Here is a 12,880-nt window from a genome sequence, read left to right as displayed (position 1 = left end):
AGCCTGTTCTTTACTTTGTGAAATGTAGTTCATTATTGGCACTGTTTTAGATTAACATTTCCTACAGATTATTAAGTACATCTGGATGGGATTTATATGAATACAAATGCAGGGTGAGCACACTTTACTGACTGAATCTACTTGTCAGAGACTGTCAACAATAGCCTTTATGTATTTTTTCTATTTAAACATCTGAAAGACAGAACAGAAACACCTGCTTCAAATATTTTCGCCGTCCTTGTATAACTGTTTGTCTCTTCCTAATGTCAGGTAGCCGTAAAGGCCCGCCGCCCCCTACATCCTGGCCAGAGCCTCTCCCCAGCCCCCCTGCATCACAGTTCTACTCATCCGGGCTGACGAGCCAGACCAGCGCGGAGTCCAACCCCTACATCAGCCTGGACAGTCCACCTCCATCACCTCCAGACCCCAACGACTACCCAGCTAGTCCTCCTCCCGCCAACCGCAACAACAAGCGGCGTTACACCTTCTCCAAACCGCCGCGCTCAGAAGACACCGACCGCTTCCTGGATGCACTGAGCGAGCAGCTGGGACAGAGGGTGGCCATCATTGATGACTTCCTGACTCCGGAGAACGACTATGAGGAGGTAGGGTTACATGAAGTCTGATTTATTAAGTGACATTAAAAAGAATTAGCTGATAATTTAATGACTGTTGATATTTATTCAGTTACCATGTTATCAGTTATCAATCTGAATATTAATCTGTATCATTAACTTTTTATGTGTGCATGCCGCACCTTGCTGATTATTTATTACTTCTCTACAAGAGGAAACCTTCAGACAGTCGAGAAGCTTCTGACAGTCTGTTAAAAAAGGTTTGGTGCTGAATGACTTACCGTATTTCCAAGAAACTTATGAGCACATCTCTGTTAAACACAAGATTTAAAGTGGTGCTTTTGTGTGATTCTTTGTGGAGGAACTCAGTTTCTCAGATCTGTCGATTAAATCAACTAATCGATTAGTCGACAAACGTCAGGAAAAGGAATTTCTTTATTGAGGACAGCCCTAGAAAATCCCCATGTCTCCATAGTTTCTGGTGATAACGGGTTAATCCTGCGTAGTACACTGATTCCCTGTGGTATGTACTGTAAGCCTTGCGTCCAAATGTGAAATAGGACAGACCCCTTGACACACATACTGAACGGGTACAGAACGTACTCTCCTGTAAAATAAGTGACAAAGTGAAACTTGAGATTTAGAAGGAAACTAGGTTTAGAGAATAGTCTTTTGCGTAATATTGCAATACAACAGATTTCTTTCCCCTGTACAGTATGTTGTCCTGTTTACTACTTTGCTTCAGTTGCCTTTTGTTGTCCGTAACTTTGATCTCAACGAATCATTAAAATCACAATCTGTGAATCCAAATGTAAGCAAAGGAGCAGCCCCACCTTCAACATTTGAAACACACCATTAAAACCTGCTGTCAGTCCTGATTTCATTTGCAGGTCAAACCCCTAACCCTAACTGAAAATTAGTTTTATGCATGATTTGCCACGGGACAGCTCACTACTTTTGATGTGAGAAGACTTTATAGAGCAGTGGCTCCCAACCTATTTTCCTTGAAGCTCCTCCACTTTTATCTAAGAAAAGCTGAGGGATGACGTCAATAATGACGTAATGTTTAATAAATCAACTTTCTTTAATTAGTATAACTTATCAGTTCCTCCCTCTGTGTCCGGCGGGCATGAGAGCTAACCGGTTTTTACCACAGTAAAAATGTTGTTTTTGAAAGGATGTATACCAGCAAATATGGATGGAAGCAGAATATTTAATTAGATAAAAACATGTTGTGAATTTTGGAAATTATTTCATCTATCTTTTTTCAATACATTTTGACTTTTGGACTTCACAACGCTCTAGGGTTATTAGAAATGTTTGAATCACACAAGTCTGAAACAATCCTTCGCAGCCACCACTGGAATCTAATTCTACTAAAAATATAATGCTTACAATATTAGTGTAGCCTGATCTTTATCTGCAACTGTGCAGTAATACCAGTAAGTGTATTACGTGCAAATCTAATTTTGACAAACTCAGAGCAGAATCGGGTTGTTGACAGAAGTACAGAGGTTGTCATTAAAGCTGTCATCAAACCTGCACAATACTGTAAGTGGATGTCAAACATTTGCAATGTTTGTACAGCTTTTGCAAAGAAACATCGCCTGGAGATCCTGTAGAACCTGTCCAGTTTTATTAGACAACCATTCAAAAATACTCCTGTTGTGTAACCAATAAACTCATGTAGCTTGACAAGTGTGCCACTTTGACATTAACGCGCTAATGAAGTGTAATTGTTAATACCAGGATGTTGTGCAGATGGGCTTCCCAGATGAGGAGGATGAGGATAATGAAGAGGAGTTGGGGGTGGACGAGGATGAAAATGGAGGATTTGTGGCCCCAGAGCTCAGCAGCCCAAGTGATGTTCAAAGCAGCAGTGGAGAAGAGAATGCCTCCTCCCTCACCTACTCATCCTCCTCTGACCACATCCCTCCACCCCCGATGACCCCTCCGCCACCGCCACCTGTTCAGTTCAACGACCCGCCTCCTCCACCTCCAGCACCTGCACAGCCTCAGCCTCAGCCTCAGCGCCAACAGCAGCAGCAACTGATTAGCTTCACCCCTGAACACTCCCCAAGAAGATATGTGCCCATCCGCCGGAAATCTGGCCCTCCTCCCCCGCCTCCACCCCGCAATAATCCACCTAAACGGCACTCTTTACATAAAGTGCTGCCCTCCAGAGAGGACCTTCAGGTTCACGCTACCATACAGGAGCTAAAAGCATTCCAAGAGCAACAAATCTACCAGGACAGACACGCCTATGAGGAGCAACAAGCATATAAGGAGAGGCAGGCGTATGAGGAGCAGAAAGCCTATGAAGAACAACAGCTGTTCCAAGAGCAGCAGGCTTATCAGGAGAAAATGTTCAAGGAGAGACAGGCTTATGAGGAGCAGAAGGCGTATGAGGAGCAAAAAGCTTTTGAGGAGCAGCAAATGTTCCAGGAGCAACAAGCCTACCAAGAAAGACAAGCGTACGAACAGCGCCAAGCCTACCAAGAACAAAAAGCATACGAGCAGCGCCAAGCCTACAAGGAGCAAAAAGCGTTTGAGGAGCTTCAAGCCTACCAGGAGCAGAAAGCTTATGAAGAGCGTAAAGCTTACGAAGAGCGCCAGGCCTACGAGGAGCAGCAAGCATATCAAGAGCAACAGATCTACCAGAGCCACCACTCGATGCCTAACCAGCCAACACAGCAGAAAGCTCTCTCGCCACTGCCTCTCCAACAACTCCACCAGTCCTTACCCCCGCTCCCCGCTCCGGAACCCACCCATCCGCACGCCAACCATCCTCTGTATTTGATGCGCCAAGCACAGCAACAACAGGCCCTCCAGAGTCATCACCACCGACGGCTCTCCCGTTCAGCCCCACCTCCACACCAGCCACCGCCCAAACCGACAGTCCACCCCACCCAACAAGGTCAATACGCTGAGGGCATCTACCAAAGCCACCAGGGCATGAGACCCCAGGCCCACCATTCCTCTGCAGAGATGCTCCACCAGACGCGCCAAACCCCAGCCCACCATTCGTCTTCTGAGATGCTCCATGAGCTGCAACAAAACCAGGCCCACCATTCATCTGCCGAGATGCTCCAGCAGATACAGCAGGCCCATGCCCACTTCTCGTCCTCGGAAATGCTCCACCAAATACACAAAACCCAGGCCCATCATTCCTCAACAGAGGTTCTGCACCAAGGTCACCAGATGCAACCCCACCACTCCTCGACCGAACTCCTCCATCAGGTGCACCAGATGCATCAGGGACAACCGCACCATTCATCCACTGAGCTGCTGCATCAAATCCACAAACCCCAGGCCCACCACTCCTCCACGGAGCTGCTCCACCAAGCCCACCAGATGCACCAGACTAAGCCCCATCACTCCTCCACGGAGCTTCTGCATGAAGCCCAGCAAGAGCCTGCCTCCCTCCCATTTCATCTAAACCAGGACGGCCACTCCCGTCAGAGTCGGAGGAGTCTTAAAGGTCATCATCAGACACAAGTGTCACACCAAGAGCAGCAGATCCACCAAACCCATCACCCCCAGCCCACCAAGCCCTCCCCCCAAAGACCCCACTCTATCCAGCAGACCCACCACCACTCCAGCTCACCTCAGATCCACCACATCCACCACATGACCCCACAGCCCCCACCGCAGGACTTCCAACACCAGATCCACGTCATCCACCCTCCCCAGCAGCCCCACAGGCCTCAGCCCCTTCTCTCCACCTTTCAGCCCCTCCAGCCGCACCAGCCCACCGCCTCCACTTTCCAGCCTCTGCCCCAGCACCACCAAGTCCAGCCCTCCGCCCAAGCCACCCGTCCGCAGTCCCAGCCCTCACATCACATGCTGCAGTCGCAAGCCCAAACCCAGTCCCACCATAAGCAATCCCACGTCCAGAGCCAGCCCCAGTCCCTCCCCCACTCGCTATCTGACCCTACAGAGCACCTGGAGCCCCCTCCGCCTCCACCCCTGCCCCCACCATGCTCCCCTCCACCCTTGCCCAGGCCTTCGCTCTCCAGGATGGACTCGAACCACATGAGTGTGAAGAGGTTGCGCTGGGAGCAGGTGGAGAACTCAGAGGGGACTATTTGGGGACAGGTGAGCGTTGGGGGTTTGGACACGGGGAGCTAAAGGGCCGTTCACATGCCACGTCTAAGCATGCATGGAAAACGCCATGCACGAATGAATGACAGACTTAACCTGTTGGTCAAAGTTAAGTCTGTTATCAAAGATAACACCAAGATTTCTCCACTGGGTTTAGATGCAGCAGGACAGAGAACCTAAGTGAGGGAAGAAGTGCTCGCTAGGGGAGTTCCAAAACTTTAACTATTTTTTTATCTTGGAGCTAGGACAGCAACGCTTCATTGACAGCTATGGGTTTGAGCGTGCAAAGGACACGGCATGTGTACGGTCCCTAAGGCCTCTTTAATGTAATACAATTTAGATTTAGAATTCCAAATTTAAAATAATCTAACAGTCATGAAATTGTAATTCATTTAGCACCATTTTTTTTGCATGTCTTTGGTAGTTGGGAGCAAATTCTGACTATGACAAACTGCACGACATGGTGAAGTATCTGGATCTGGAGCTGCACTTTGGGACACAGAAGAACCCCAGTGAGTACAAGTGGCTGTATGCATGTCTGCAGTACTTTCAGTGGAAGCACATCTGAAGATCATAAGATATGTAAAGAGTTCTGGATAAATCAGTAAGCCCCACTCATGTGCACAGCACGTTACAAATATTTTAACAAGACTGACACATCCATCATTATTTCTTTGCACATCATTATCCAGGTCCTCTGGAGCACTCTGCATCCTTGGAGTGTGATTATTTAGTCATTAAAACTACAGTATTTCACTATAATAACAACACATGAATCCCCTGCTCTTTTTTTAATTACTTTTCTGAGCATTTATCTTATTTTTGACTGTAATGTGGGATCTAAGTTAATTCTGCATTTGCACTCCTTGTAATTTGCTCTTAACCTGCTGCAAAAAAATATCAAATGAACACAAAATCTTTATTCCCATTCATCTCTCTACTGTCTGCTATGTACCTTCATAACATCTGGCCATTTTACAAAACACTTATCCCATTTTTAGTGCTTGCTCCAGAGCCGTCCCTCCTGTCAGAAACCTTCAAGAAGAAAGATGTGATTGAAATTCTGTCCCATAAGAAGGCCTACAATGCCTGTAAGTATAAAATGGTACATTATTTTACTATTATATATTATTATATTACTCATATAATTAGGGCTGTCAATCGATTCAAATATTTAAACGTGATTAATCACATGATTGTGCATAGTTAATCGCGATTAATCACACATTTTATCTGTTCAAAATTAACCTTAAAGGGAGATTTGTCAAGTATTTAATACTCGTATCAACATGGGAGTGGGCAAATATGCTGCTTTATGCAAATGTATGTAAATATTTATTATTGGAAATCAGTTAACAACACAAAACAATGACAAATATTGTCCAGAAACCCTCACAGGTACTGCATTTAGCATACAAAAATATGCTCAAATCATAACATGGCAAACTGCAGCCCAACAGGCAACAACAGCTGTCAGTGTGTCAGTGTGCTGACTTGACTATGACTTGCCCCAAACTGCATGTGATTATCATAAAGTGGGCATGTATGTAAAGGGGAGACTCGTGGGTACCCAGAGAACACATTTACATCCACATATCTTGAGGTCAGAGGTCAAGGGACTCCTTTGAAAATGGTCATGCCAGTTTTTCCTCGCCAAAATTTAGTGTAAGTTTAGAGCGTTATTTAACCTCCTTCGCGACAAGCTAGTATGACATGGTTGGTACCAATGGATTCCTTAGGTAGCTTTAAAACTGAGCCCATTACAACGTGCGTTAATGCGTAAAAGAAATTAGTGGCGTTAAAATTAGTTTGCGTTATTATCGTGTTAACTTTGGCAGGCCAAATTATTATGTATTTCCATTAGCCCAGATTCATTTATGGTTCAGAGTTAGTCATTTATAATCCCTGTTTATCTTCCTTTCAACATTCAGCCATCCTGATAGCCCACCTGAAGCTGTCTCCCGCTGAGCTGCGTCAGATTCTGATGAACATGGTCACCGACAGGCTGGAACCGGCCCACATCAAGCAGCTGCTGCTGTACGCCCCGGATGCAGAGGAGGTCAAAAAGTACGAAGCGTACAGACAGGACCCCAGCAAACTCAGTGAGCCAGACCAGTTTGTGTTGCAGGTACAGTGCTGGCGGGGTGTGGACCGTAGGGGTATAAGAAAATATCGATACACTTGCGATATTATGTTTTGTGATACTGTAATGATTCTCAAAAACAATATTGATTTTTAATTAATATTTTACATGCAAAGATTTGCAGACAGTGCCTCAGATTGCACAAAAAGTAGTGCTGTGATGTTGGATGTTACGGAAACTTTGATAAATGCAAATGCAGACCCCACTGCTCTGATTGCATTAAAAAAAGATTTTATGTATATGGTGTGTTCTTAATATTATGACAGTTTTCCCTAAAATTAGATACAAAAATTGCAAGATATTGCCTTGCTTACAGTATTGCAATATTCCCGCAAAATATTGAATCATAACCCCTGTATCATGATATGTTTTGTGTTACCTGACCATATGCTGTATTTATGTTTCACTCACTTCTTTGCTCGTTGTGTGTGTGTGTGTGTGTGTGTGTGTGTGTGTGTTCTCCATCAGATGTTGTCAGTACCAGAGTACCAGACCCGCCTGGAGAGCCTCCTCTTCAAGTGTTCCCTACAGGAGAAGACGGAGGAGTTGAGGGGAGCGTACGACTGTCTCTACAAGGCTTCGATGGAGCTGAAGACGAGCAAGAAGCTGGCGAAGATACTAGAGGTAGCCTGCCGTTCAGCAAAGAATATAAAAAGAATATATTGTTGTTTATGGTTTAAAAAAACCTGCTGTTATGATGATAACATAAGTAATTTCCTTGAACTTGAATCCATTTTTATGGATGTTTGACTTTGCAGTTGGTTACATTCCACCATTGTTAACATAAAATACATTTAATAACTGTTTTTCCAACTCTAGTCAATAAATGTGATTGCAGTTGTGAAGTTTTCTGTTTATACTCAATATAATACTAATTACTAATATAATTACTAACAACTAATAATATTTTTAACATCACAATTCATAATTAATCTGGAAAGTAAACAACAGATTTTGTGGCGCTCACTTGAATGTCAATAAGGTGCCAGATTGCATTAAAAAAACATCAAAATAGAGCTTGTGATATTGATTAACTGTCAGTTACTGTCAGCGTTGATTTTGAGTAGCGTGAATCTTCGCATAAATAGAGCTAGGACGAGCGTTTTTTCTAACAAGCGCCGCGTCGCCTTTTCGCTGATGCCCGGAGCAGGTTAGGACGTCTTCGTTTGGAAAAACTGAAACAATCTGATGCTCACTCGTTCGCTCTTTCGCATCGCGTCCAGTTAGGAAGAGGTGTTACCTCCGGATGTCCTCAAATCCTAGAAACGCATCTGTCCATGAGTACATATAAGAGATAAACGAATATGTTGCAATTGAAACTGTAATAAACATGTGCAGATAAATTAGTTGTGAGCTGAGTTACAGTTCTGCTGCATTCTGTCTTTCTTCAGTTTGTGTTGGCGATGGGGAACTACTTGAATAACAGCCAGCCTAAAACCAACAAGACTACAGGCTTCAAGATTAACTTCCTTACAGAGGTACATCATACACTAATACATACTATATGTAAATGTGTTTTCAGAGCAGTCTGTGTTTTCTTTCTCATAATATTATGCTCATACAGTTAATAACTTCCCTGTGTCCTCTGCAGTTGAGCACGACTAAAACAGTGGATGGGAAGTCGACATTTCTACATATTCTGGTCAAGTCGTTATGTCACCACTTCCCTGATGTGCTGGACTTTTCCAAAGATTTAACCATGGTTCCTCTTGCAGTCAAAGGTAGATACAACATAGATGGAACATTTTGCAATTTACTGAGCACATGATTGGTTATTGTCGTGTTTTTTTTTTCACAGATTTTAACCTTCTCCTTCTATTTTCTGTCCGTAGTAAACCAAAGGGCGATCTCATCAGATATGAATGACCTTCATACAACCATCCAGGAGATTCGCGCAGCCTGTCAGAAGATGCCTGCGACTGCTGAGGACCGCTTTGCTGCCGTCATGAGTGTATCCTTCACTAAAGTGCCAAAGAGGGCGCTGAGATATGTAGGCTGATGAAAAGAGAAAACAATGTTGTGCCCCTTGACTCCAGTATGTGTAGAACTTCCTGGAAAACAGTCACCCTGCGGTCCAGTCTCTGGAGTCCCTGCAGCAGAGAGCGATGGAGGAATTCAGCAAAACTGCCTCTTACTTTGGAGAAGACGGCAAATCCACAAACACTGAGGCCTTCTTTGGTATCTTTGCTCAGTTCATTGGCAAATTCGAGGTGAGCAAGAAAGATTCAGATATTCATTTTATTCAAATAATTCCTGCTGTCCTACCTCTACAGGGTTACAGTCAAGAACTGTATGTATGTTACCCTCGGTCGTTCCTTCTCAGCCTTCCACCAAACTATTTAACATAAAACTTCTTCAAGATAAACACCTCTTATGATTACCTCATTACGTCCTAGATTACCTGTCTCATGCACTACTGTCAGGATATAGTGACCGTTTTATAAAAATAACTTTTTTTTAAATCATATTTGCTCCATTTCTACCCACTGCTGCTTTAATAAAGTAATAATAGCATTTATGTGAGCTTAAAAACGTTGTTGTTTCTTTACCTCAGAGAGCTCTCAGTGATACGCAAGCTGCAGAAAACCAGAAGAGCCCCAGAAGTCCACGATTGGCTTCCCCACTGGCCTGGTAACACACACACACACACATACTGTATACTCATGCACAAACACATACCCACAACTCAATGGGTAAATTTTGAGCAAAAATCAAGATTTGAAGTATCTGTGTGTTTTTGGGAGGGAGAAGCTTTGACATGAGGCAAAAATAAATGTCTTTTGCATCAAAGATGGACGATTTAGCTTTATACCAGTGGTATAGTATATGCTGTATATCCTTTCAAAACAAAACAGAGTTTTTGTTGAAGTCTAAAACTTAACTGACTTAAGACTGCTGCATAGAAAACAACCTCGTTTGGCCGTCTCTACTATTTGAAAGGCAGTTACTCAGTAACGTCCTGTAGTTGAAGTTTTCTTTCTTTAAGCCTGAGTGTAAGTGTAAGCTATATTACAACTCTACAGTAAAATCTTTGTTATATATATATATATATCCACGATTAAGACATAGATTTACCAATCCTGAAATAGATATTTAAATTAAAATACATTCACATTCTCTCGGTGGTTTGGAAGAAAACCACAAAAAGCCGTCTTCCTGTTAGTTTTCTGTATTTTTGTAAGCCGCCCACCACACTGAATGTAACATAAGTTCTTTACTGACTAAGTGTAGCTTATTTTCTCAAGTAAATACTCATAGAAATCATCCGTCCTGATGACGGATGGTTTCATTTACTGCTTTGTATCTCTGCCTCACTGTCAGCAGATTTTCCAAATTCCTACCATGTCAGTTACAGCCATATCATTTCCTTTTTTTTCTAAATGGTATTGTTCTAACTTCTAATGTTATTAACATGTATATATATATATATACATATATGAGTGAGAAGTTGGCGCCTAATGCTTGTTTTTATAAAAGACAATTTTAACTGTTCCAATGATCATTTTTAACCGGTCTGCAGTCATCAATGCACTAATTACTGGAAGTAGAAGTGGGATTATGTGCAGCTAACAGCGGGCAGTGTGCAATATGTCAGTGTTGATAAATGGTAAATTGATAGTTTATTAAACTTAAGTTATTTTACGGTTAAATAATAAAAATGTAATTTGTACTAATTATTAGCAATGCTATAATTTATATTATTTTACCAGTTTATTGTTGCACACATTATATTTTATATACTATATTATATGTATTTATTGATTACCAAATTATTTTCAAACCTTTAAGAAATTATTTGTAAACATTACATATATAGATATTTTTAACACTTTGTTAATTGTTAATAACTGGTTTGTAAACCACCTATAAACATTATTTAGATGGCTATTATATAGTTGCAACTGATGATTGTAATACCTTATTTAATGGTTAATAAATACTTTGTAAAAGCATCAATAAACATTATTTAGATCGATAGTTAATACTTTATCAAATGTCCATAATTGGTTTCTGGTCCATCTATCTATGTAATGTTTTATAGACAATTTCTTAAAGGTTTAAAAATAATTTGGTAATCATTAATAAATACTTAATTTAGTATATAAAATGTTATAATATGTGCAACAATATACTGAATAGTTTACTAATGTAATGAGATTGTAATTATCGTCTCTACAGCTTTGATACAATATATAATTTATAAATGTATTATTTCATATTAAACAAACTAATGATAAAATAACATATAGCATTATTAATAATTAGTAAACATTATTAAGAATAATTTAATTGTTTGTTAACCGTAGAATAACTATTAACTGAGTTTAATTAACTATCAATTTACCATTTGTTAATGATGGTTATTATAAAGTGTTACCATATTATTATTATACTATATTAAAGAGATATATCGTGTTTGTACTGTACAGAATGAGAGTGGATTTAAAGAAAACAGATGCTACAATATATGAAGTACTTTCATGTGTTACCCAAATATTTATTTCATATGGACGGACCATAAAGTCATTAAGTTTATTACAGCAGACGATGCAGCATTTTACATACAAACCGTTAATTAATGCAGCTTCTGAGATGTGCCAGTGCTCCGTAAAACATAAAAACTTAAGTCTTCAAGTGATATTTTGAAATGATAAGATAAATTATTACGATAAGAATAACGTGTGCAGCTAGTAAAAGCTTTGTTTTCTAACGGTCCGAGTTGTTTCTGCTTAAATTACAGAATGTAAACCTCTAAAGCATTGCTGTCCATTTAAGGCCTATAAAGTGTTAAGTCTGTATTTTGTATTGTATCCTAACAATGACAACTATAAAGAGTGGAATGAAATCTACTTTTGCCTGGTTGTCTGTGTTTTTAAGATATTTTTTTAATGTAAAAACGATGAAAAAGTGGGTTGTTTTACAGAGAAATAATACTGTATCCATTACTAGTGTATCAGGGAATCACATCACGTACACTTAAGGGCTGCAACTAACGATTATTTTCATTGTCAATTAATCTGTTCATTATTTTCCCGATTAATCGATTAGTTGTTTGGTCTATAAAATGGTGAAAAATGTTGATCAGTGTTTCCCAAAAGCCCAAGAGGATGTACTCAAATGTCTTTTTTTTTTTCTTAAGAAATTACTCAAACTAATTAATCAATTATCAAAATAGTTGGCGATTAATATAATAGTTGACAATTGATGATTAATTGATTAATTGTTGCCGCTCTAACTGAGAGTATTAGTATTTTCTTCAAAAGAAAAGAAGTCAAAGTTCACAAACGTTAAAGGGACTATTTGTAACTTTCAGAATGTCTTCTTAACAGCGACACTTGTGGCCGTGAAATCAACGAAAGTCAGCGTCGAGCTTGCGCTTGCATCGCTCAAAACAGTGAGGCGACACACGTCAGCTAAAAGCAGACTGTTGGTCTGGAGGAGCTGCAGCATTTATTTCTGCACAAACGTCCCCTGTACATTCACTAGATATTCTCAGAGCTAAACTAACTCTTCTGCAGTGTGGAGTGAGCGCGCGTTCACGTCTAGAGGTGGAGCGAGTTGAGCGAGAACGCGCGCTCTGTCTGAGTGAAGGCAGGTACTAAGACTTAAACTCGTACATTTTTGTACGGCTGCAACTAACGATTGTTTTCATTGTTGATTAATCTGTTGATTATTTTCTCGATTAATGGATTAATTGTTTGGTCTATAAAATGTCAGAAAATGGTGAAAAACGTCGGATCAGTGTTTCCGAAAGCCCAAGATAACATCCTCAAATGTCTTGTTTTGTCCACAACTCAAAGATATTCCATTTACTGTCATAGAGGAGTAAAGAAACCAGAAAATATTCACATTTAAGAAGCTGGAATCAGAGAATTTTTAATTTTCTTTTATTAAAAGAATTTCTCAAACTGATTAATCGATTATCAAAATAGTTGCTGATTAATTTAATAGTTGACAACTAATGGATTAATCGTTGCAGCTCTAGTACACTTGTTCCTATATTTCCTGCAACTCTTGCGCTTTAAAGAACATCGCGTTTTTACAACTGCTGCTGACA

General features: G+C 40.8%; 1 protein-coding gene across 5 annotated transcripts in view; it reads left to right on the top strand.

Annotated features, from left to right (window-relative positions):
• Positions 1–9,526, top strand: part of grid2ipa (glutamate receptor, ionotropic, delta 2 (Grid2) interacting protein, a) — a 34,143-nt gene extending 24,617 nt beyond the window's left edge. For all 5 annotated transcript variants that reach the window (XM_037793596.1, XM_037793595.1, XM_037793594.1 and 2 more), the window contains 11 exons: positions 271–605; positions 2,325–4,673; positions 5,104–5,191; positions 5,681–5,770; positions 6,611–6,807; positions 7,291–7,446; positions 8,214–8,300; positions 8,414–8,543; positions 8,655–8,773; positions 8,868–9,032; positions 9,377–9,526. In XM_037793596.1, coding sequence (XP_037649524.1) covers positions 271–605; positions 2,325–4,673; positions 5,104–5,191; positions 5,681–5,770; positions 6,611–6,807; positions 7,291–7,446; positions 8,214–8,300; positions 8,414–8,543; positions 8,655–8,773; positions 8,868–9,032; positions 9,377–9,457 — 3,797 coding nt within the window. In that variant the 3' untranslated portion in view covers positions 9,458–9,526. The remainder of the gene's footprint in view (positions 1–270; positions 606–2,324; positions 4,674–5,103; positions 5,192–5,680; positions 5,771–6,610; positions 6,808–7,290; positions 7,447–8,213; positions 8,301–8,413; positions 8,544–8,654; positions 8,774–8,867; positions 9,033–9,376) is intronic.
• The last annotated feature ends 3,354 nt before the right edge of the window (positions 9,527–12,880 follow it).

Source organism: Sebastes umbrosus, chromosome 14 (genome assembly GCF_015220745.1).
Source record: "Sebastes umbrosus isolate fSebUmb1 chromosome 14, fSebUmb1.pri, whole genome shotgun sequence".
Taxonomy (NCBI): Eukaryota; Metazoa; Chordata; class Actinopteri; order Perciformes; family Sebastidae; genus Sebastes; species Sebastes umbrosus.
This window is presented reverse-complemented; position numbering and strand designations above follow the sequence as displayed.